The sequence below is a fragment of the Phyllopteryx taeniolatus genome, chromosome 11 (assembly GCF_024500385.1).
Source record: "Phyllopteryx taeniolatus isolate TA_2022b chromosome 11, UOR_Ptae_1.2, whole genome shotgun sequence".
Lineage (NCBI taxonomy): Eukaryota > Metazoa > Chordata > Actinopteri > Syngnathiformes > Syngnathidae > Phyllopteryx > Phyllopteryx taeniolatus.
Window position 1 is genome coordinate 10484342 of NC_084512.1, and position 24912 is coordinate 10509253.

Sequence of the window (24912 nt, forward strand, 5' to 3'; positions counted from 1 at the left end):
TGACCCATTATCAAGTCTCCGACTGAACTGACTGCAGCATGACTCACACTGCACAGTTTGTTCAAGGTACACGAGTTACAGTATGTTCATGTGTTATATCAATGCACTTTCAAAACAGTCCGCTTACATCAAGTACACAATTTGTAAAGTACAAAAATATTGGACATCTGACCACTGCGCTAAAAACAACTGAAATTAGAAGAACATACTGTATAGAGTTGGTCCTCCCTTTTCCAGCTTCCACTCTTCTGGAAAAACTTTCAACAAAGTATGTATTGCTTTGGTGGCAGCTTGTGGCTTTTTGGTACCAAGGAATTATGTTGAAGCGAGGGGAGGCGCTTCATTTAGAAAAGCCATTGCTGTCTAATAGAATAGTAGTGCTTTGACACCATCTTATGGCATTACTAAAACATCAGGGCAGCATGGTGCCCTACTGGTTTGCCAGTCTGCCTCACAGTTCTGAGGTTTGAATCACTGCTTTAGCCTTCCTGTGTGGAGTTTGCATGTTGTCCATGTGCTTGAGTGGATTTGTTTTCAGGTACTCAGGCTTCCTCCCACATTCCAAAAGCATGAAGTCAGGTTGAAGTTGAAATTAAAGACTAAAATGTCCATAGGTGTAATTGTGCACATGAATGTTTTTATTTTAATTTAATTTTTTTGTCAATATGTGCAACAGGGAAGAAGCTGTTGGAATGTCTGCTAGTTCTAGTTTACATTGTTCAATAGCACCTACCTGAGGGAAGGAGCTGGTAGAGGTGGTGACCAGGATGTGGAGGGAGCAAGAGGATTTTGCACGCTCTTGTCTTAGTTCTGGCAGTGGGCAAGTCCTCAAGGGTTTTTGTGGCAGCACCAAACCAGACTGCCTCAACAGCTCCTGTGGCAGGCCGTGCTTCCTCAAAAGCCAGAGGAAGTACATCCTCTGCTGGGGCTTTTTGAGGATGGAGTTGATGTTGGTCTCCCACTTCAGGTCCTGGCAGACAGTAATTTCAGGAACTGGAAGGTCTCGATGGTTGACACAGGGTAGTTGGACAGCGTGAGGGGCAGCTGTGGCGAAAGATGCCTCCTGAAGTCCACCATCATCTCTACAGTCCTGAGCATGTTCAGCTCCAGGTTGTGTCGACCGCACCAAAGCTCCAGCTGCTCCACTTACGTTACGCGTGGACCTACGAGAGGATCCTGTTGGTGGACTTCAGCTCTGCATTCAACACCATCATCCCTGAACTCCTCTCCTCCAAGCTTCTGTACTCCGCCTCTCGCCCAACGTCAGCTGTGATTCGTTACCCTAATGAGGAAAGGCGATGTAGAAAATGGATGGATATAACTACTAAAGCGCATGGTTTATTAAAAATTATTTCAGAGAGTGAACGTTGGGACTTTTATCAATTTGAGGTGGAGGTTGCTGACGTCATCCTCAGAGAGGACTTGGCAAGTTAACATCTGTTGTAGTTCATCCCAGTAGTTTGATACTCCCATATTCATTTTTATTCACTGTACATACAGGTATCTGCATTTCATTTGTTCTTTTCTCCCCTACAATATATGGTATTGTCTAAAAGCAACCTCAGTCTGTTGTCCAAGCTCTCCTTGAACAAATCTTAGACTTCTGGTTACTAGCCTTTTACCACACGTTTCTGTGTTGAGTATCACTTATATCTTAGGTGTTTCTACTGTGCTTATTAGTCTTTGAACTGGTTCATCTCACAACCCACAATGAAGAGAAATTGGCGCCGTTTGTCTTCACGTCAAGTTTTAAATGACAGCCACATCCTCTGTTGCCCCGAGGGACAAAAACCTTTCGATGGATCATCTTGCCCCCAATCCTTGTATCCTCCCTGTGAACTCTGACCTCTGCGTCATCCACTGACAGCTTCCATTGCTTTAGCCCCTGCTGCAAGGGCTTTACCCCCTCCTCCTCACTGCCATTATAACGCACTCTGCTGTTGTGTCACCACCACGGTGCTGAATATAAGTGAGGGATAAACCAGGCATACAATACAACCATTTTAGTTGCATACCTCATCATCAAGCTAGTGTGACGGGTGATGGATATCCTCAGGCCTCTTCTTGTTAATCATAGAACTATTGTTATGTGTACATGTAAACACTGCTTGCTTATTGTGTTTACAAGGATATTTTATGAATTATGAGCAAGGGGATGTGCAATTGCACGCTCTGCTTTGAACTCAAGCTCAAAAGGTGGACTTTTGTTTGAAACTCAACCCTATCCGCACCCCTTGCCGCAACCCTGGGGGTGAGGCATGAGTTAAAATGATGTAATAGGTAGAGTGGTTTAGGAATCATCGAGATGGGAAGCAGCAGAGAATAGTTGTTAAGGACCCAGATGGAATTACTTAAGTCTTTGGACCACTTTGAACATAAACAGCCCACCTGTCACGGACAGTGGACCATGGCCATGCTAATTACCACCCTGAGCTGAATAAAAGCATAATTATTGCTTTTTTGTAATGTGTACGAGATTAAGGTGACTGCTGTCTTGTTTTATTGTGAGGAGAAAGTGATCAGACTATTTTGAGATTCAAAGTACTAAATCTCCTACACTCCAAGAAATTGGAAACTAGTCACGAGAGGGGTCAGAAAAGTCACTCCCACAAAACGAGATTTCAACCACAGTGCGATAAACGGATATTAGGTGTGATGTAATTATCTACGTAAGAATGTCAGAAAACCTCTATCAAGGCACCCGGGAACTGTTTTAAACTGTCCCATTAAAGCAACAAAGCTACTTTTGCACAGGACTGCAGCTGCTATCACACCAACATAACAGCTCAACAGCAATGTCTTCAAGCTCTCCACCATCTACCCCCGATTCCTCCGACGTGCAAGCTCTCTTTTGTCCTAGATTGTCAGTAAGCTCCTTGAATTTCTGTGTGAAGGGATAAAGCAAGTGGGGTGCCAGACAGACATCTGTTCCACAGCTTGGTGCAAATGTATCTCAGAGATATGGATATTTATTTAGTCCCCGCAAATCCATTCAAGCCATTCCAAATGGCTTTTAATGCAACGCTGCCCAAGCTCCGGGAACGTTAATACTTTCACATCCACTGAAAGTGGATCCGTTTGGGACAGTTGGACAATGGTCACGTGGTATTTACAATAATGAAAGAGCCAGCATCTTATGACCAAATTTGGATAAGGTCACTAAACACAATGATTCATCTTCTTCCATCCATCCATTTTCAATGGTGCTTGTGCTCATAAGGGTTGCAGGTGCACTGGGGCCTATCCCATCTAACTTTGGGCGAGACGTGGCATACTGTACAGCCTGAACTGGTTGCCAGCCAATCACAGGGCACATATAGACAACCAGGCAGTTACACTCCCATTCACGCGTATGGACAATTAAGAGTCTCTTAAAGTGCAACTAAAGTCGTTTTTTTGTTTTGTTTGTAAATACATTAAATGTATGCTGAAAATGTGCAAAGACTGACAAACTGAAAATGTGCAAAGACTGACAAAAATATAGAACTGAATTTTAAATTTTCCTGTTTTGTGGGCGGTGCTAAAAATGGGGATGATGCGATACCCAACTAAATAAAAAAACAAGCGCCCTTATTCCATTCTGTGGCCATTTGGTGGAATTGCACTTCCATGTTCATAAATAACTTCAGTCAGTTCTACCTGTATAGCGTGCAATTCTCCAGGAAACTATGCACACAATTTGAAAAAATATATCTTCCCTGAAGTGTAATGTGCTTGTGTTATGTGCGTCTGGCACCCGTGCACGTTGTGTTGCGAGGCAGCGGTAAAACGTACGAGAACCGCCACCCCGCGGCCCATTGCCAGCTGTTAGAGAAGCTGCTGGAGGTCCAGCACAACAGCGTTAATGCCCTCCGCGAGGAGGAGGAAAGGAGAGGAAAATTCATCTGGGCGACTGGAGCGCATTGCGCGGCTTTGGCCGGTTATGGCGCACCATTCGGCGACCACAAAAGCCCGTTGCCTGGTGCATTTCAACGGGGGGAAATTTGTCCTGGCGGTGCGGTTTATGGTCATTATGGCTCAGAGGCTGCTTCTCTGCAGCCCGTGAAAGCGTGTGATATCTTGGTCGCTGGAAAGGAGTCTAGAAGCTGAAAGAATGTCTCAATTCTTGACCGTTTTGAAGCCTGATTTCACATACATAATGTTTTTAATTCATTCATTCATTGTCAGGATTGTTAACAACACTTGTATGTTTTCCTTTTTTTTCTCCTGTTTGGTTACACTTTGACAGAACATGCATATTTTTGGAATGCTAAACAAATTCAGAGTAGCCGGGGGGGAAAAACATGCAGAAAATATTGCTATTCCCCTACGAGAGGTTAGCTCATCCGAAGAGACAACATGGATCAGAGCTGGAGGTGATGTGAAGATGTTGTGGTTCTCTCTCCAAGTGACCACGTTGGATAAAATCAGAAATGAGCTCATCAGAGGGACGGCCGAGGTTGGATGTTTTGGAGACTAAGTTAGCGAGAGCAGACTTTGATGGTTTGGACACGTCCAGAAGAGAGATGGTTGGTATACTGTTAGAAGAGTGATGAGGATGGTGCTGCCAGGCAAGAAAGCTAGAGGAAGACCAAAGAGAAGGTTGATAGATGTATGGAGCGAAGACATGAGGGCAGTTGGTGTTAGAGAGAGGAGATAGGCTTACATCAAAAAGGGTGACGCGTTATGGCGACCCCTAACAGGACAAGACGAAAGATCATCTAAAGTCCATAATACAACCAAAAAATTCTGAGAATCTGGAGAAATCCCCTGCGATTGGCTGGCGACCACTCCAGGGTGTACCCCGCTTCTTGCCCGGAGTCAGCTGGGATAGGCTCCAGCACACCCGCGACCCCTGTAAAGATAAGCGTAACAGAAAATGGATGGATTGATGGAGAAATCCCTGCACGTAGGCGGCAAAGCCGAAACCTTGAATGCCCGTGACCTTTGATGCCTCAGGTGGCACTGCATTAAAAACTGGCATCAGTGTGTAGAGGATATTGTCACGTAGGCTCAGGAACATTTCAGAAAACCTTTGTCAGTTAACCCAGTTTGTCGCTATATCTACAAATGCAAGTTAAATCTCTACCATCTACCATACTGCCATCCAAGCAACATCTTTTTTGGGGACTTCCCTGCTTATTTCAACAAGACAATGCCAAGCCACCTGTCTGCATGTGTTACAATAGTGTGGCTTCGTAGTAAAAGAGTGCGATTATTAGACTGGCCTGCCGGCAGTCCAGACCTGTCTTCCATAGACTTTACGCCGATCTGATCGGTATCGGCCGATAATTAGCATTTTATGCTGATCGGCTTTCATGTCATAATTCACCGATCCGATCAATGACGTCATCGATTGGCTCCGCACAAGACATTTAACTCTGCGTCTTCGTCGCCTATGAATCCAAAAGCTAGCTTATTTTTAGCCTTGTCACGTGTCTTGCGGCACAGTACTGTACTGTACTGACAGCCAATAAGGTTTTTTTCAATCGTCGTCGGTGTGGGACTATTTTGCGGTGTCTCAGACAAACAAGTTATTTGCAGTCTGTGCACAACTGAAGTACATCGTGGGGAACGTCATCCAAATGCTTCAACACAACCAATTTGATCGGGCACCTGAGGAATGTACACAAGGAGGAGCATGCCGCGTTCAAGCAACGCAGCGTGGGGATAGAAAACCAAAACAAAAACAAAGGAAAACTCAAACGTACGCAAACTCTGGACAACACCAGTCCATATAGCCGGACAGTGAGAAAGTTAGAGCAAGCATGTCATTAACAGTATTTGTTAAAGTAATTTTAGTACAGTAAGGTAGCACCCATTATTTCTGTCATGTTGTAATGTTGATTTGACCTAAACTTATGTCAGTGGCCAATCCTTGAATGCCCCCTAGAGTTCATTGATATTTTAACTTTTGTCTAAAATGCTGGGGAATAATTTTGAAGGTACAGTACTCAGTATACAAGTAAATACAATAAATGAACAAGTCATACAGTACACAAGTATATACAATAAATGAACAAACCATGTAAATAGACACATTGCTCCATCTTGTGTTCGGATCGGTGATTGGTTATCGTTTTTTTAAACTTGCTGATCGGTCTCAAAAAATCCTGATCGTGTAAAGCCTAGTTTCCCATTGAAAATGTGTGGAGCATTATGAAATGTAACACAGGGGTAAACATGCCCTGTCTAAAATCTTTGGAATGCGTTGCAGGCATCAAATTCAAAATTAGCACATATTTGCCAAAATAAAGTTTATCAGTTCGAAAAATAAATATCTTTTGTATTCAATTGAATATAGGCTGAAAAGGATTTGCAAATCATTGTATTGTTTTTTTTTGTGTGCATTTTACACAATGTCCCAACTTCATTGGAATTGGGGTTTGTAAATAGTCAATCAAAAATATCAGTTACACGTATTAAATCGGCACTTTGACCTCCAATGCAAATTCAAACTGAGACGATGGGCCTTTAATGCCTTATACTGTCACTTTGAAAAAACACACACATAATCACCATATGGACAACATGACATTTAATCACATCATGATACATCAAAAGAATCCGGACAGCACTTCTGTGATAAACCTGGCAAAGGTCTGTGTCACTCTTACATAATCCCTCTACTCCAATGCAGCAGGGTGCTTACAATCACACGCCAATCAGAACGGCGGATCCTACCGCACTGTGGACCGCTTCAACGCCAATTATCCGCTAAGTCTGTGCCCAAAATAACACACACTGTCATGCTGCAGTGGAAGCTGAGAAGCGGCACTATTGCAGTATTGCTTTGGAGTGCCAGCTAATGGAGAGTCATGGCAGAGGTGGCCACAGAGCAGATGCTGGCGCAGCAGCATGTCTGACGCACATCACAGCTGGTTGCTCTAGCTGCAGCCAGCCTGACAGCTTACAACACTTATGCAAGCAATATTAAAAATAAGCCAAAAGTCTAGTTTCACTTTGAAATGACCGGACAAGCTTTGGAGCCGAGGCCAATATTCGTACTTAGGCTGTCTAATGTATTTCAAAACCTTCAATCCACCTGACAGATTAAAAGCTCACACAAGAGTGAAGTTTATGTGACTCAAACATGAACTTTGAATGCTCTTGATATACAGTTTGCCTCAATACCTGCGACTGTTGAAAGTATAAACTGTATCACCCAACAGGATTAATATGCATTATATATGTTTCTGTGTTGACAGGTTCAATTTTCTTCAGTTTTACAGATGTCACTTAGCAGATGTGCTACCCAACAGACCTCTTTAAGATGCAGCAACAAGCTAAATCCCACATCAATGCAATCTGACAACTCCAAAGTCCCCTTAAAAGTAAGAATAATACTATTTATCCTTAAGGGTAATCTGAGACCATATGGACTGAAAACACATGATAACCAGGGGTGAAGTAGAAAATCCTCATGTGAACCTTGGGGTAATAAACATAAATAGTAAAGCTCAATATGACAAGATGTGCAAATGAAGTTGTGTTTAAAATAGAAACGCATGGTCGATAACAAACCACAATGTATCCCACCAAACAGGATTTTCTGATGCCTTCCGACTTGGAAATGGCCTGATTTTTTGATTGTTTGTATGGAAATTACTGTCAATTTATAGTGCCTTCAAACAACTGAGGCAAAATGGAGAGCACAACCACCTTTGACACAACCAGCTTGTGGCGCTGTTGACTGTTGTTCAACTGTACTGAACAAAAATATAAACGCCACACTTGTTTTTGCTCCCATTTTCAAGCGCTGAATTCAAAGATCTCAGACTTCATGTATACAAAGGCCTATTTCGCTCAAATATTGTTCACAAATCTGTCTAAATCTTTGTCAGTGAGTATTTCTCCTTTGCTGAGATAATGCATCCTCCTCACTGGCGCAACATATCAACGATGCTGATTTGACACAATGATTTTGGGCCTTTTAGAATGCCCACAGCAAAAGGTCACTCTAAAATGTGCAGTTTTACTGTATTTGGGGAATCCGGGTGGGGGAGGGAAAGGGTGTGGTAGAAAAGCAGTCGTTATCTGGTATGACCACTATTTGCCTCAGGCAGAGGAACGTAGTTGATCAGGTTGTTGATTGTGGCCTGTGGAATGTTTTATCTATCTATAATTGTACCTTTTATTACCAATGGATGATCATGATTAATGTTTCAAAGTTCTGTAATTGCAAAACATGAATGAGTGAAAAAATTATATGGGGAAAGTGGCAAATTACAGTTTCATAATCCCTTCAACCCAAGGACATATATGACACAAATCTTTGTCCCATGTTGACCTCTCGAGTACGGGTAAAACCAAACAAAATTAGAACACATTTCAATAAAATTGTTATCTGTTATCTATTTGATAATCAGACTAATGCAGGGAAAGTTGGGAACCAATAATGACAAAACCCCAAAACAACTGAGAACAAAAACATTTATTTTTCATGCTATTCTATGAATAGAGCATAAATGACAAAATACTGTACAGTATGTTAATTGGATTTTCATGAGCACATCCTCAAAATGACCTGAAAATGTCTTTAATTGGGGAAAATCTAAATTACTGCATATGGTATGAATAGTTTTGAAGACTATCAGTTTGACAACACAAGGTAACCTGCTATGTCAGCCATCAATTATTCAGCACAGAATCCATTTTGAGCAGGCACAAAGCAAAACGTTAAATGTGTGCTCATTGAGCGGCTGGGTGGTTGGGTCACAACCCAGTTATATCACGTAGATGCATACTTTAACAAGAAAATAAGATGTCAATTGAATTTAATTGCATGTTTACCTTTCTAGAGTTGTTATCCTTGTGTTAGCAGTGTTATTTTAAACACTCCTGAAGTGCTGATAGAATATCTTGCAGAATGGCATTTCTGTTTTCCTTAGACACCTGGGCAAGAAAACCAACAAACAATATTACTTTGGGAACCTAAATGGACTACATTTGGTGTTAAACCCAAAGAATACAATGTAGGATTATCATGCTGAAAGTAGTAAAGTTGCAAGTCATTAATACAGTATGCTTCCCAAAATGTGTTTACACTGGTCCATAATGTAACCTTGTGCAGGATAAGTAAGTACTTAGCACAACAATAACCATAACGGAGTCCCCCATGATAAATTATTTGGACATTTCAGTGAAGCCTTTGTTGTTTAATCAGTCAGGCATGATTTGCTGGTAATCCTGCTATAGGAGAGGGATAGTGCAGGGCATGGCGCTCTGCAACATACAACAGACTGACTGCCTCATAAGACCATGTGAGATAAAGTGGAAACACTGTCCTACAGATACTAAAAGCTCTTAAAACTGACCTACATACCCTGCCCCCCGAAACCCCATTTTCCTGGCTACTGTACAGTATTTGTGTTTGTACTCACAGTGAAGACCCTGACATCGCTCCTCGTCCGCACATCTTCCACCAGACCAAGCAGTTTCCCCTTGGGGATGGGGATGGTGCCCAAGATGGTGCAGCTAGAGCAGTCTAATGTCTGTCTCACCGCCTTGATGAACGGCTGGCTAAAGAGTTCCATTTTCCCAATCTCGTCAAGGACAAACACCTTCTTGCCGGTCCCGTCTTCCGAGCCCACCTGGACACACGATAGCATTGAATGTAATAGAGACTTGTAGACGACCAATTAATGATTGTTATATCAGTTGCCCACCTGCTAGGTACTGGTTGCCTTGTGTGAGTGCACAAGAATGAATGAGCTGGAGCCTGTCTTTGGACGAAAGGTGGGGATAAACTGGACTGGTCGCCAGTAAATTGCAGGACATACAGATTTAATTACACTCAAATTCACCCCAATGGAAAATGTTTAGTTTTCAATCAACTTGACATGCCTGTTTTTGGAACGTGTCAGAAGTCAAGACTATCCGGAGAAAACCCACACAAGCATGGGGAGAACAAACAAACACCATACAGGAAGGCTGGACATGACTTTCAAACCCAGAACTTCACAACTGTGAGGCAGATGTGCTAAGTGGTAGGCTGGTAATTCAGATTATCCCTCATTTCACTGTTATCCTACCCCAAGTTTTCAAATAAACTGCATTCTGAAGCACCCACCTGCTTGGATGCAGACCTTAGTGTACATTATGTTGTTGTTCTTCATCAGGCCACGCATGAGTTGAGACTAAATCAACAGCACATCTGCTGGTTAAGTAAGGCAATCCGATTTGTCTTTATTTCTTTAAAATATGATTAATCAACAATCAATCCGTTATTATGCCCACCCCTGGATTGTATTCATGGCAAAACACATTGTTTCCGTGTAACATGAGGAAAAAACTCATCATGTTAACATGTAATAAAATATGTGAATAAGGCTGTGAGTGTACAGAAAGTAGTTTGCTGTGAGTACAGAGAAATATTTTCAAGAGATAAGAAGAACAGGCAGCAATATGACACCTTCCTTTACAGCTAATGTGTAGGCGGCACTCCGGGCTCACTTTACAAGCAGCATATTCACAGTCAGTGACAGCCAGACGGCACCACTGCTACTAAAAATGTCACTCTGAAATTTATGTGTTCGCAGGCTTCCAATTATGCCCTGCATTTTGAGAAAATCAAAAGGTTTGATGATTTGTTAAGCAGAAATAAAAGGCAACGTTCTTACGGCATAAATTATAACAGGCACGCTAGCGTGTGGTGTACCTTCGTGAAGAGGGGGAGGGCCAGGCGTTCAAATGAAGGTAAATCCACAACATATTGGCCAACTGTGTACTCCCGTCTGCTGTGAGAGTCACCCGCAATGTCTCTGTGGGGAGAAATGCATTGCAATGTGAGGTTACACAAACACAACATCAAAAAAAGAGCAACTTGTTTGACATTCCTTCTACCTGATTCTGGACAGGTGGTCTCTTTCTCCACTCACTGTGACCACATCAAACCCCACTCTGCGGCCTCCTTCCCTGACCTCTTCCGTGTAAAAGCCTTCCACCGCCTGGCCCGAGGAGAGCAGCGCATCACACGCCTTCTGGACCAACGTGGTTTTACCCACACCTGGAGCAAAAATACTGTATAACTCATTGGCAATGAAGAGTACACATACTGGTGTCCTCAGTTTATGATGGCGTTCCGTTCCGAACGTAACGGGAATTTGTCAGAGAGTGCCGTAACGTAACAATAAGGACGTTATTTATTGCAAAAAAAAAAAATCTATCAATCCACATTGCATTGTGGTAAACACTTTGTGAGCGCCATCACGTAAATAGTTACACGGCGGGCCGGCGGTGCGCTGTTTGGATTTACTGTACATTACAGTCTGGTTTAATCTGTGTAGTGTTATCAAAAATCTGTCTTGTACTGCATTTCTTTTTTTATTCACTTTATTTACCAATCGATGAGCACACAGCTAGCATCTATTTGACTTTATAACAAGATGACAAACTTGTGTTCCTCTTTTTTTTAATGAATGCCTTGTGTTTTTGATACTTTAAAGAAATGCCAAGTTTAAACTGAAATCTATTTATAATTGTGTTTCAAATTGCCTCACTTGAAATGTTTGTAGACAAGAAAATGCAGTTTCGTGTTATATGCACAATGTGAATTTAAGAAAAAAAAACAATTGGTCGTTCAACATTAAGTAAAATGAAATGTTCTCGTGTATTCCTAATAGGTCTTTAACCTATATATATCCATCCATCCATTTTCCGTACTCCTTTATCCTCACAGGGGTCGCGGGGGTGCTGGAGCCTATCCGAGCTATCGTCGGGCAAGAGGTGGGCTACACCCTGAACTGCTCGCCAGCCAATTGCAGGGCACATATAAACAAACAACCTTTCACATTCACATTCACCCCTACGGGAAATTTAGAGTCTTCAAACAACTTACCATGCATGTTGTTGGGATGTGGGAGAAAACCAGTCAATATATAGACTCGGATATATATATACACATACACACAGTGGGGCAAAACAGTATTTAGTCAGCCACCAATTGTGCAGGTTTTCACACTTAAAAAGATGAGAGAGGCCTGTCATTTTCATCATAGGTATATCTCAACTATGAGAGACAAAATGAGAGTTAAAAAATAAAATAAAATAACCTGAAAATTAATTTTATTTTTAAAGAATTTATTTGCAAATTATGGTGGAACTATTGCAATATTAGTCATTCGAACTGCTCTAAGTGCTAGAGGACTCTTGCATCTTTTTGCACAATTGTTTTTTGTCAATGTCTTTATGTCTCCAAAGTGTTCTGTAAATTGACTGTCTGTTGTACTAGAACGGCTCCAACTACCGGAGACAAATTCCTTGTGTGTTTTGGATATACTTGGCAAATAAAGATGATTCTGAAAAAAAGGTATTTGGTCACCTACAAAGAAGCTGTGTGTGTGTGTGTGTGTGTGTGTGTGTGTGTGTGTATATATATATATATATATATATATATATATATATATATATGGATGAGGACATGCAACAACTAACCAATAGGACAAGATGAGAGAGGACAGAAAAGGGCAGGTCAGGACAGGATGTGGGAAATGAGCAAGGCAGTGCTCCTGATGAGTGATGCGGTGGCATGCTTTTTATAGTGTCTAAACACCTGTAAGAACCTGTGAGTTGATATATTGTGTTATTATTAGTGGTCCCAGCAAAAGTGATTAAAGCCTATAGCGTGCCTATGGAACTTATTAGTGAATCAACACCTTATCACATGCAAAAAAAATAAAAACATGTCGGCGGTGTGGGACAGACAACACGTAATGCCCAGATCAGACTGCAAGACAAATTTGTTCTTTCACGATTGCACTATATCAGAATACTGCAATAAAATCTTGTATTCCGATATTACCGCATCCCGTTTTTTTCCGATCATTGGGCTTTATCTTGTCAACTCAAAAGTGACCGGATACACTCGTTACCGTGCCGAGGACAACGAGAGTAGATCGCGCCGACTGTATTATAAGAACAAAATGGGGAAAAATGTGTTTTGGTGGTCACCACTGCTCAGGAGAGGACATTCGTTTAGCACCCTTTATTTCTGTCACGTTGTAATGTTGGTTTGACCTGACTGATTAGAATACATGACCTGAGTAGAGCAGTGATTTCCAAACTTGATGGCACCAAGGAACAATTGAAAAATCTCACGGCACACCAACAAACAAAAATGTCACAAAACGTGGATACAAAAATGACTGTATGTACTTGCTGCCATCTAATAGAAGAGCATTTATTTGTTCTGTCAGTCACTACGCCTCACTGGCATAAATAGATGAACAACATTATTTATTGTAAATATATTTTTTTATTTTTTTAATCTGAGACCATGGTCCTCAGTCGGAAAAGGGTGGCGTGCCCTCTCCAGGTCGGGGATGAGATCCTGCCCCAAGTGGAGGAGTTCAAGTATCTTGGGATCTTGTTCACGAGTGAGGGAAGAATGGAACGGGAGATCGACGGGCAGATCGGTGCAGCGTCTGCAGTGATGCGGACTTTGTATCGATCCGTTGTGGTAAAGAAGGAGCTAAGCCGAAAGGCGAAGCTCTCGATTTACCGGTCGATCTACGTTCCTACCCTCACCTATGGTCACGAGCTGTGGGTGTGACCGAAAGAACGAGATCCCGGATACAAGCGGCTGAAATGAGTTTCCTCCGCAGGGTGTCCGGGCTCTCCCTTAGAGATAGGGTGAGAACCTCGGTCATCCGGGAGGATCTCAGAGTAGAGCCGCTGCTCCTTCACATCGAGAGGAGCCAGATGAGGTGGCTGTGGCATCTGATTCGGATGCCTCCCGGACGCCTCCCCGGTGAGGTGTTCCGGGCACGTCCCACCGGGAGGAGACCCCGGGGACGACCCAGGACACGCTGGAGAGACTACATCCTTCGGCTGGCCTGGGAACACCTCGGGATCCACCCGGTAGAGATGGATGAAGCGGATCTCGGATAAGCGGTAGAAAATGGATGGATGGATGGATGGATGGATATTTTTTGAGCAATTAAGTATATACCCTAAATGAACAGGTCATTTAAATAGACACATTGCTCCATCTTGTGATCGGTGTCATCGTTGATCGGTTATCGTTTTTTAAACTTGCTGATCGGCCCCAAAAATCCTGATTGTGTAAAGCCTAGTCATAGCATAGCATAGCATTTTCATAGGAGTTTTGAAGGGGCAATAAACTAAGCCCCCCCCCCCTTGACGATTGGCTTTGAAGGTGCAATTTTTTTTATCAGCCCCCTTGTTTTCTTATAAAGGTTCAATGCACTTGTTTATCAAATTTGTCTTGATGAATATAGATTTTAAAATATTAAATATAAATAGAATATAATACAAAATATAAATAAATATATATTATATATTTATACAATATAAATATAAATGCAGTATATACTATATACATATTAATCAAATATGACTATTATATATATTAAAATACCTTTTTATTTTGTTGGTAAAATGACTCAAAAGGACTCAAAGTATAGGACTTGCGACTTGCATGTTTCAACTTGAGACTTGACTAAATGACTTGTTCCCACCTCTGCCATAAGGTACAATAAACGTGTCATTTTGGCGTTTGTCATTCATTCAACAAAGTCTTGGCTTCCTCCGAGTATACCAGCTTTGAGTTCAATTGAACAGGCCCAGATTTCACAGAGTAACTAGTAAATTATTGTGAGATCATTATTTCAGCACACTTTTTGTGCCAAATTTGGTAAATGGTGTGCAGTGAAATTTTTCTTTGGTAAAATTTCTTTGGTAATTAAAGTAAATATTGGTGTGAAAAAACACGTTGCCATGAATACAAAACATTCAACTAAATAAACAGTAACTACAGCTGTTACAGAGCGTGCCTTCGTGTGTCGTTTGATGAGGTTAATGTCGTTGCAACAAGGGTTCGTTGCGCGCTGTTCGTAACCTCGAAACTGATGTCGCTAACGTCGTAGATCGAGGAAACCTGTATTCTGCTGACAACATTGTAAAGTTATCTTTTCGCTAATCACTTACGCATGCTTTGACAATATGAACATTATTAGGGCATGGACTACGTATTTTTTTCCTCTTTGACAATACGTCATCTTGTTTATCAGTACTGTATATTTCAATTACGCTCAATGCCGACTTACGTGTCGCTATCTGATTGGATAGAAATGACTATATCGGTCTGATTTCGATTATTTTTTTTGGAAAGACTGACAAGCAATAAGACAATAAGTTACCAGAGAGTGTAGTAAGTCTAGTGTGTCCTAACAGTACCTGGCGGTCCTGTCAAGAAAACGTGTCTGAGCATTTGGTGCCGCGTCCAGCGCCCGCCTTCTACTTCACTGCTTCACTTCCGGAAACAAAGCGTGCGCATGCGCACAACTCTATCGAACGATTTGTTTTAAAATTCACTCGGATCTACTGACAGTGTACGTGTTAAAACTACAGGCGCATTGAAACTCGCACGTGATTCTATCAATAATGCTTTCGGCCAAGCAGCTGGACTTTTGAGTATGTGGGATTTTTTTTTATCTCTTCACATACGAGCATTGTTTATTTCAAACTTCGGTTGAGGTAAATATATTAAAAGTATGGAATTGTGCCCACAATTAAACACATCACCTGAATATGTAGTTTCGCTTAACTTCAGTTACGAAATACATACATAGAAGAATAAAAAAATCAGAGGTGTACTCGAACAGGATAAAAGAACATGACCTGAAGCACTTTATATGTGATATATTGCTTTCTGTAACATACAGTCTAAAATGAAATAACCTGAAACTCAAAACTGTAAAAACACATTACACTAGTCTTAACTGTATTTTTCCTATCAAATATCATGACAGGTGAGAATGCAGTGGTTGGATATTACAGTAAGTACTCTATGCCAAAAGCAGTAACAGCTCACTGAGCTTCATCTTACACTTCACTGCTGTATGATGTTATATTTTATGGAAAGCAAGTGTATTAAAAGGTGCGTGGAGTTCCTTTGCCATATGTACTACTCACAAAACGTTAAACAGTCCTCTTTATCATGCTGTTGAAAATTAATTAACATTTCTCTTACACTTACAGCACTGAAACTATTTTTTTTTTCTTGGTCAGAGTTCAAGTTAATTTTTCATTAGCTGTTAAATCTGCGATGCCGCAACACCATTAGTGGCCGCCTGTTGGCCACTCATCAAAACTAGTTGCCAACCCAGCACACTGTGCAACAGTTCAGTTGGCTTCAGCCATGTTGCTCGATGTTCTGTGGGCCTCAGAGAACAGCAAGTTGTGTAAAACGTACAATAACACTGAACAGTTGGACATGGGCATTCAAAAGTTTAGAGGTCAAATTAAGTTCACCTGTAAAGGCTATACTGCATTTTAGGTTAATCCTGAATTTCAATTAAAAGCTGAATACGTATCCCAAGTTGTTGTGTGTATGTGTGTATATATATATATATATATATGTGTGTGTGTGTGTATTAAAAAATAACAAATGGCTGTAGAATACAGTATTTTAATTTAAAAAAAACATTTTCATAATTGAGCCTTTGTTTTATACTTTATTCCAAATTCACACATCATGTGTAACCAATACTATGTACAATACTAGAAGCCCATAAGGCCTGTCTGTATGTGGTATCGAGATTGTGTTTACATTGTGTAACCAGGGAGCTTGAAGCCCACAAGTTCAGATATATGTTGATACTCTTTTCTAAAGTCCAGGGATCCAAGCTCGTCTTCCAGCTCCTCAGCCCCCAGTGGATCGGAGCACAGGGAGTCTGAAGAACCTCGCCGAACAAAGCTGCTGCTCTCACTCTTTTGGCCCCTTGGTGACATGGCATCAGAACCCTCCTTCTTTTCCTGTTTCTTGGAGCATACCATTTGCACAGAGGCTGATCCATCCTTGTCGTCCTCATCCGAAGAGAAGCTGAGTGCAGAGTTTCGTGATCGAGGCCGGATGATGTGCGTGCCTCTCAAAACGCGCTGTACAGGGCTGTGACCTGTAATGGGTGCAGGGAGGAGAGGTCTCTCCTTAATGGGTTCCGAGTCCGAATCCGAAGTGTGTAATCTACGGAGAAAATGAGGTTTTGAAGGCTCACCTCGGGCAAGCTCGAGACTAGTGGTGGTGTCTGCGTCACTGGCCCCAAAACTGTTAAAGTCGTCTGGGTAGTCTTCTTCCTTGTTGGAGTCTGACACTGATGACCTTTGGCTGCTGTGTCTACTTTGACAAGAGTCCAGTGTCACACTTTGGCTCTCTGATTTAGTCGATATCGGGCTCATTTCAGGAAGCTTGTTGCTTTTGGCATCACTGTCATTGTCAACATGAGGGACTGAGACGGACGGAAATTCGCTGTCTTGCTTAGGACTTTCCAACTTGGATTTATCTTCATGTTTTAGCTTTGTCGTATCCTGCACTACAGAGACCACTTCCACGTTTTGTGTCTTCTTCATATTTTCTCTGGGAATCGAACTCTTGAGTTTATTGGTTTTCTTCCCTTTACTTGTACTTGACCGTGTTTCACTGGGCGTGTGTGATGCCATACAGTCCCGATGTTTCGCCACACTGCAGTTTTTCTGACACCTTAGATTGTATGTTTTGGTTGTTCCATACACTAGCTTTTTCCTGTGTGCTTTACTCTCAATTGGAGCCTTATTTTGGTTGTTTTGCATTGGTCCTTCAGGTTCAGCCTTCATATTGCATAGAGAAACATTTATGGGGTAATGCAAATGTTTTAAATGAGGACTGTGGACCCGCCTGCTTTCCTGCTCCGGTCTTGACTTTGACTTCTTTGTTGCGTCTACTTGTCCATCTGAAGCTTCAGTAGAAGATATTTTATTAATCCAAGGCAAGACTGGATGATTCGACACAGGCTGCTGGTGCAGGTTGTGGACATTTAACTGTGACAATTCAACAAAAAGAGCATTTAGGAGAGGCAGCGGTCTCATAGCTTCTTCAAGGACATTTGGAGCCACACTTGACTTTCTAAGCACCTGTTCCACTCCCTTGTCCATTGCTGAGGACTTTTCACTTTCATTTTCAGAGAACGTGTCTTTGTGTGTTACAACTGTTGAGTTAGGTTTAACTAATCTGTACCTGTTTCCTTGGTTTTGGTGTTTTTCCTTGCCAGAATTACAATAGTAAAGACACGGGGGACAAAACACAGAGAGATCGTCATCAAAACTTCTCTTATGTTCTTGGACTGTGTGAGGAATTTGGCGTATTGTGTCATGTTCAGTCTGAGTGGACGCAGCTTGTTTATCCACATTATTCCCACCATCATCAGAATTGTCCTGCGTGGGCAAATGAACTCTCATACAGCCAGAATAGAATTTTTGATGTACACTCTTCTTCATGATACCATCTTCAGCACACTGTTCTCTATAGACCGGGACATTTTTTGTCACATGTGGTGGTAGACTGACTCCTACGATTAGCAGTTTATAACTCAGAGAAATAACTCCAACCGGCTCCTCTGCAAGGTTGTTTACACGCACACACACCCTCTCTCCATATGATGAGCAACTAGCAACATCGTGCTCGATGGAATCGTGTCTGATTCTGTTCATGATTGCAGCCAATGAGATGAGGGATGTCCCTAATAATTTGGGTATGTCGTCTTTCACATCGAGAATCAGAACAAAGAGAGGGGTGTTGGTGAGTTGCGTATGCAGGGAGTCAAGATCCATTTCGAAGAAACAAGACTTGCCTCTGTTAAAAGAATATAACCATCGCTTGTTGTTGTCGTCGTGCTGTTGGTGCTGAATTCTGTAATCTGCTCTCAGCTCAGGCGGATAAATGAGCAGCGTCGGGAAATCCAACAGTCTTATTCCGACAGCAAGCTCCTCGGAGATGTTCTTTTCTCTGTCAATTCGAATATGCTCCACTAAAAGCTCAAATGAAAATAGAGTCTCTTGTCTCTGGTTCTCAACCTGTTGTCTGGACATTATATTAGCGACGTGGGTACAACACATAACAACAAAAACATCGCGAATTCCTGCTAGCCTACTAGCTAGTTGTTAGCTGTTGCGTTCATGTCTGCTGTGACGTCGGAGTTCTGAGATCCCAGTCGGATATCCGGTTCAGAACTCACACAATGGTTAACATTCTAGAATATATATTGTTATGTACGGTTATATACAGCTGTGGTTTTAATAATAATAATAATAATAATAATAGTAATAATATTGGCCAGGACTTCCACTCACATTGAGAGCTATGTCAAAATCCTGCCTTCTCAAAGAAAAACAAATGAATTATGAATATTAGTTTAACAATATGTTTATTATTGTGTTGACTTCGCATACCACCTTGTACCTGACGTAATATACAGAAAACAACAAATTTATAAAAATATAAATTTAACAGACGCAAAAATAAACGTGTAAAAACTATCAGACATGAAACTAAAAGGAAATAACAATACAGATAGAGGGCTTTGCTAAATTTGATATATCTGTGTTTTCTAATTTACACAATACTGATATTTTTTAAATGATCCAAATAGTTTTAAAGTCAGTGTTTTTAAATTCTATTGAGTTAGTTTGAACGCCCTTTAGATTAGTGTATGCGATGTATTTCGCTAACATAATCAGATCGTTTATTAATTTATGTTTATGTGAGAATGCATTATCAAAGGTCATGAGCAAAGTAGAAAACAATATGTTCGTCTGGGGGCGGTCATCTTCCAGCTTCGGTCGGCGCCATGGTAACAACTGTCGCAAGAATTCGACGTCGACGCTTTTGTACGGATGCGTGGGAAATGAAGTTTCGTTGTTTCAACGTCAACTTGGTTACTTTAATAGTTCCCACTTCGTTGTGGAATGCATTACTTTCTCAGATGTATTTTTTTTTTATGAATAATGAAATTAAAGAGTAACAATTAAACGTTTGAATGTTAAACTACGATTGACGGCACATACGTTTGCTGACGATAATGATTTTTTACGATTTTGGGAAACCTTTTGGTGGTATTTCGCCAAACGGTGCCACTGTTAAACCGACTGAGTGTGGGGGGCCGACAAAAATAGGCTAAAGGTGATTAGTAGTAAGGTCAGTTTACGCGTTAACACTTGTGATTAATATTTAAGCTAGTACACATTAGTCTCACTTAGACAGGCACACACCACACAAGGAAGGACCATGTAAATAAAACCATTTCACTAACCGACACACAGGGCAGCAGGAGTGCCGGTGGGCGGGGACTTTCTCCCGGCGTGCTGTCATCGCCGAGCGAGGGAGCGAGGTGCTGCTGGATGTCTGAGGTCGCTTCAGTCTGGAGGCTCAGGCTGAAAGAGAAAGGTGCGAGCCGCACTATCACGAGTGGCGCTGAGCCGATAAGGATACTTTGCTGGTCAACTGGCGACGCTCTCAATGTAAGGTAAGACATACTCAGGAGTTTTTTTTTTTTTTTGCCCTTATAAATTGAGTACTATTGCATAGGAGCCGTGGACAAAGTGGTGTTTTTTTTTTTTGCTTAAAAGTGTGGAGTGCTTGCGAGAGCGACACGGTATAGAAAGTCTTCATTTTAGTGCGAGAATTGAAACCAAAGTGAGTTTTCGGCGTTTTCATTTCAAAACAAATGGGAGGAATGATATGTATCTCTAGCGTATATTCCTCACTAATATTACAAAAAATTGCTACGCTTGTAGACTTACTTACTCACTGTCTATTTACAGAGTATACGTTTTCTACCACATATATATTTTTTTCGATCAAATCATATGTTTCTTCTTATTGGCAGTGGTGATGAAGTGTGTGTTAACTACTTGAGAATTGGATCTGGATTCGCCTTGAAATATTTTTGAACCGGGGTCGTTCCGTGGGATCAGTGCTGGGTTTAAGCGGTAGGGGACGACAAAGATTTCGTTGTCCGCTTGTTATTAAAGCTTTCACGTTCTCGCTGCAGTATTGGAAGACAATTTGAAAGTTAAATATGCTTTTTATTTATTCAGTGAAAGTTAACTAGAGCTGGACTGTGTTTCTTCTTCTTTACTGGTGGCAATATTAGGTTGTCAGTGCAATCTGTCAAGGAACTATTTTCCCTATATATAATATAATCTGTCAGTTGCCGGTACACGATATGTACGTCTCTTTGCTGACTGCCTCTGTGGCCAATGGCCCCTGAGAGACTAAACAAGTCGCGTCATGTTTATCTTCAATCAACCGTACACACTGCTGTCTTCCTCTAGGAAATGTAAGCTGTAGATCTAAATTCCTAATAAAGAGCTTCAAACGGTGCACCGGAGTTCAAATGCAAATTATCATTGCATAATTGAATGTGCTCTGATTTATCTCCCTCTGGTTTCACAGTCCCCATCTCATCTTTTCAAGCAAATAAGCATATTTTTTCCTGTTCCGAAATACTTTCATTCAGGCACATTTATTTTCATTCTTTGATGTCTGATAAGTATTATTTTGGTTGTTGAACAAAACATCTCCAATACATGGCTTGCTATTCTATTTAAGATATTTTCAAATAAAACAGTAAATGATATGCTTATACTTCAGCTGACCACTCTCCCCAATGGACCGAACATCAGTATTGATGTGTCAATAATACGCAATGACAGTGCACAGGTCCCACTCAGGTGCACAGACGCACATTCATTGTGTTGCCTGTGTACAGTCAGCACAGGGTAAGGTATTTCAGTTAGAATGAAGTTCTGTTCCAATAGCATGAAGAACGGACCCTTGAAGAGGAACTGTGTTCTCATCTATTTCTAACAACACCTTTTGCATGAATAAACAGACAACGGGTAATTGAAGCAGATAGATATGCCTTTCAAAAATAAAGTTACGTGCACAATGTGTGCTCAGCTGAACAATAAGACACCTGTCAGGTTCAGCAGAGAGACAGCTTTCTGTGACATGCCTCCGGGACATTTCAAGTTATCATTGCAGGGTTGTTCAGGTTGGCTTTTGGCCTTAGGCATTGGAGACGCCCCTCTAGTTTTACACTGCTTGTGTGTGTGTTTGAGACAGACTATTTCCCTATTAAGATGTTACCATAACGCAGAGCTACTTAAGGGTTCTGTAATGGGAAATTACCTAACAGGTACGTCTTCTTGTAAAACCACGCCTTCTGCAGCACCTAGCACCTACACTGTGGCCTTGTTAGGTTATATCCTATCGCTCTGCTGAATCATCATGTTTTTTAGGGGCAAATAAACCTGCATTGAGGTGGGACATTGGTGCCCCGCATTCCCCTGCACCCTGTGCATGTGACGAGGATCAGGAAACTTAGTCTGCTTGTGGTCCACAGACCGGCTGGCTGGCAGAGAGTCCCAATAAGGCCTCCCCAACCAAATCTTGTTGATTTAAAACTAACCAACCAGCGGCCGTGGATCACATGCTGCCTGCTCCTGTTGTGAGAGCCAGACGTTCTCCTCATCTTTTAGTCAGCTTTTGTTTTGATTGCAGTCTGGATTCATTGATGGTTTAAAGCCCAGTTATCGCTGTCAGGGAAAGCAGATGCTGTCATTGGGTTGTGTTGTGTTATGAATTGTCCATGTGCTCCAACTGGAGTCAGCATGTGAAACAATGCGGGTGCTTTATACCAAAGATTGCTAAAAAACTACAAAAAGGTGCTGTTCCTCCATAGGAATCAGAATTTAAATACTGATAATCATTCATCCACCCACCCATGTTCCATACTACTTGTCCGCAATCGGGTCACAGGTGAGATGCTAGAGAATACTTTTGAAGATACTCAATATACAGTACATAAAGTAAATGAACAAATCATTTAAATAGACACGTTGCTCCATCTTGTGACTGGATCGGTGATCAGTTATCGTTTTTTTAAACTCGTTGATCGGTGATCGGCCCCAAAAATCCTGACCGTGTAAAGCCTAGTAATGATGTTGATGTCAATAAGTGTAATGGTATTAAATGTGGTTTAACAGCTTGTGCTATCCTACTGTATGTCTCTATGTGAAGAAGAAGACAGCAGCCTTTCAGAGAGCCACGTTTCCGTTCTTTGTGACATGCAGAAATTTGATGTGATGGATGGCATATTACAGTATGCTTTGCTTGAGGACATACTGTATGAGTCGTCATACGCTGCTTTGCTGGTTTATTTGTGTACAGTACAGTCTACTAGTCTGCATCCTGACTACTGTCAAGATGCGCTTGAGCAACGCAAAAGGCTCAATTCTAGGGTGCGCTAAATTGCTGTACTGGGCTCAATCAAAAGTAAAGACAGTCGTCCAAAGCCTACTAAAGGCTCTGATTGTTTTATTTAATATTTTTATGATTTTGAAGATGAATTGGATCATTTGAACAAAATTAATGTCTATCTGGACGATGTCTTAAGCCTCTTTAACCAGTGGCTGTCTTTTAATTGAATAACTGTAGCTTCTGGTTGAAATTGTGCCACTCACCCATCGTCTCATTGCTGTGCCAGGCACAAGCAGTGCGATGGCTAGAGGGGAAGTTTGCTCGATGTAGCAGATGGTATAATGACAAAAGTTAAGTGGTTATCATGCCATCCCTGGTGTGGACCCTGTCAACCTCTGGCGATGCACAGCAGAGGTTTGGAGAGACGAAGGAGAAGTTGGGATGCGGAGTCAAAGGGGAGGTTAAAGGTTTGAGCATGCTGCCATCCCTGCCTGCTCATGCACAGTATGATTGCCGAGGAGCGATAAAATGCAGCATCTCCTATCTTGAGCCAGAATTATACATTCATGGTGGAGTCGATCCTGCAGACAATCCAAACTGTATTTCTTTCAGTGTTTCCCCTAGGTTGAAGATTTACAGGGTGATGCAGGGTGGCACCATGGTGTTTGATAAGTGCATATACAATACAATAATAACAACACAATAATTTAATTGTATATACAAACATGGCGGCACGGTGACCGACTGGTTAGAGCGTCTGCCTCACAGTTCTGAGGACCGCGGTTCAATCCCCAGCCCCGCCTGTGAGGAGTTTGCATGTTCTCCCCGTGCCTGCGTGGGTTTTCTCCGGGCACTCCGGTTTCCTCCCACAACCCAAAAACATGCGTGCTAGGTTAATTGACAACTCTAAATTGCCTCTTGGTGTGAATGTGAGTATGAATGGTTGTTTGTTTGTATGTGCCCTGCGATTGGCTATATATGTATATATATATATATATATATATGTATATATATATTGATATATATATATTTTTTCGGGGGGTGGGGGAGGGTTGTAATTTCATCCTCTTGGGTGGATATCAAATTACTTGGGCGGCCTGCCCAAGTAAAGCCTATGTAGGGGTAGCATTGTCTTCACACAGTGATATTACCCAACTACAGAGACTGCTAGCCAACGCCGTCTATTTGAAGTAAGGCGTCTGTCTAAGAGGAGGCCTTTATGCTTGTGGAGGAGTGAAAATAAACATGCTGCTATCCGTTGATTGCTTGGCAGAGAATTGCTTCTATGTGTTAAAATGAGAATGGAATGTTTAACTACCTCACATTAACAGTTTCTATTTTTGTGTCCTTTTATTCTTGCTTCCTATCAATATTCAAGCGTAGTTGTAGGCAGAAGTAATTGTCCCCTGCTTAAGTTACCCGTCACATATTGTAGATACACCTGCCAAAATAACGCAACAGAAGCAGACGAGCGTGAGCACTCTTGACGAAGTTACATCTTGGCTATTGTAAATGTAAGTTCAGCTAACTGGTAGCCTCACCTGTTATTTATTTGCTGTGAAGAAATTGTGCCTCGAGGCGAGGCGTTTATTTGCGGGCAACGCACCTAGCAATTAACACATCGTCTACTTGAGCAGAGGCCACTATTTGAGGATATATAGTAAGCACCCACATATTGAGTTGCAACCTGATGTATTCTTACTATTTGCCATTTTGCCAAATCAGTCAGCTTGAATGATTTCTTTTATAGCGTGATCTTTTTAAAATCCCACATCATTTTCCAGTCCAAACTCAGTCACGCAGCAGATTGCTCTTTAAATGATGTTATGCTGGCAAGCACTTTGCTTATCATAAACAAAGGTGAAAATGAGGTCATCCCAGGGGCTCGCTACTGC

The 24912-nt window shown here is 41.6% G+C and overlaps 3 protein-coding genes across 12 annotated transcripts in view; 1 reads left to right on the forward strand and 2 right to left on the reverse strand.

Moving 5' to 3' along the window:
* Nucleotides 1-4121: 4121 nt before the first annotated feature.
* ntpcr (nucleoside-triphosphatase, cancer-related) lies at nucleotides 4122-15315 on the reverse strand. 3 transcript variants are annotated; one of them, XR_009790712.1, is made up of 7 exons: nucleotides 15178-15315; nucleotides 10825-10987; nucleotides 10640-10742; nucleotides 9363-9572; nucleotides 8773-8874; nucleotides 4646-4834; nucleotides 4122-4559 (listed from the first exon to the last, which is right to left on the reverse strand). XR_009790712.1 is itself a non-coding variant. In XM_061789321.1 (6 exons), the coding sequence occupies exons 1-5, from the start codon at nucleotides 15209-15211 to the stop codon at nucleotides 8806-8808; spliced, it is 579 nt and encodes a 192-aa protein (XP_061645305.1). In that variant the 5' UTR covers nucleotides 15212-15315; the 3' UTR covers nucleotides 4122-4834; nucleotides 8773-8805. The 3 variants fall into 3 exon arrangements, 2 of the variants coding, with proteins under 2 accessions (XP_061645305.1, XP_061645304.1); XM_061789321.1 differs by having other exon boundaries at nucleotides 4122-4834; XM_061789320.1 differs by lacking the exons at nucleotides 4122-4559; nucleotides 4646-4834 and having other exon boundaries at nucleotides 8399-8874.
* A 1080-nt stretch (nucleotides 15316-16395) lies between these two features.
* map10 (microtubule associated protein 10) lies at nucleotides 16396-18986 on the reverse strand. The gene is made up of 2 exons (XM_061790653.1): nucleotides 16998-18986; nucleotides 16396-16898 (listed from the first exon to the last, which is right to left on the reverse strand). The coding sequence occupies exons 1-2, from the start codon at nucleotides 18868-18870 to the stop codon at nucleotides 16549-16551; spliced, it is 2223 nt and encodes a 740-aa protein (XP_061646637.1). The 5' UTR covers nucleotides 18871-18986; the 3' UTR covers nucleotides 16396-16548.
* Nucleotides 18987-20062: 1076 nt separating this feature from the next.
* The window catches only part of LOC133485510 (signal-induced proliferation-associated 1-like protein 2), a 103400-nt gene continuing 98550 nt past the window's right edge, over nucleotides 20063-24912 (forward strand). For 3 of the 8 annotated variants that reach the window (XM_061789314.1, XM_061789318.1, XM_061789315.1), the window contains exon 1: nucleotides 20065-20276. The gene's annotated coding sequence lies outside the window, so the exon portion shown is untranslated. Of the gene's footprint in view, nucleotides 20277-24912 lie in introns of all 8 variants that reach the window. The other 5 variants (XM_061789311.1, XM_061789317.1, XM_061789312.1 and 2 more) reach the window with 4 other exon arrangements.

What these genes read in the sequence shown, in the direction of transcription:
- ntpcr (XM_061789321.1), bottom strand. Translation starts at nt 15,211, where the DNA reads ATGCTCAGACACGTTTTCTTGACAGGACCGCCAG. An exon ending in TTTCTTGACAGGACCGCCAG is followed by an intron (nt 10,988 to 15,177) that starts GTACTGTTAGGA and finishes TTTTTGCTCCAG; the next exon opens with GTGTGGGTAAAACCACGTTG. An exon ending in GACCACCTGTCCAGAATCAG is followed by an intron (nt 10,743 to 10,824) that starts GTAGAAGGAATG and finishes TTCTCCCCACAG; the next exon opens with AGACATTGCGGGTGACTCTC.
- map10 (XM_061790653.1), bottom strand. Translation starts at nt 18,870, where the DNA reads ATGTGTTGTACCCACGTCGCTAATATAATGTCCAGACAACAGGTTGAG. An exon ending in TAGTCTCGAGCTTGCCCGAG is followed by an intron (nt 16,899 to 16,997) that starts GTGAGCCTTCAA and finishes CACCCATTACAG; the next exon opens with GTCACAGCCCTGTACAGCGC.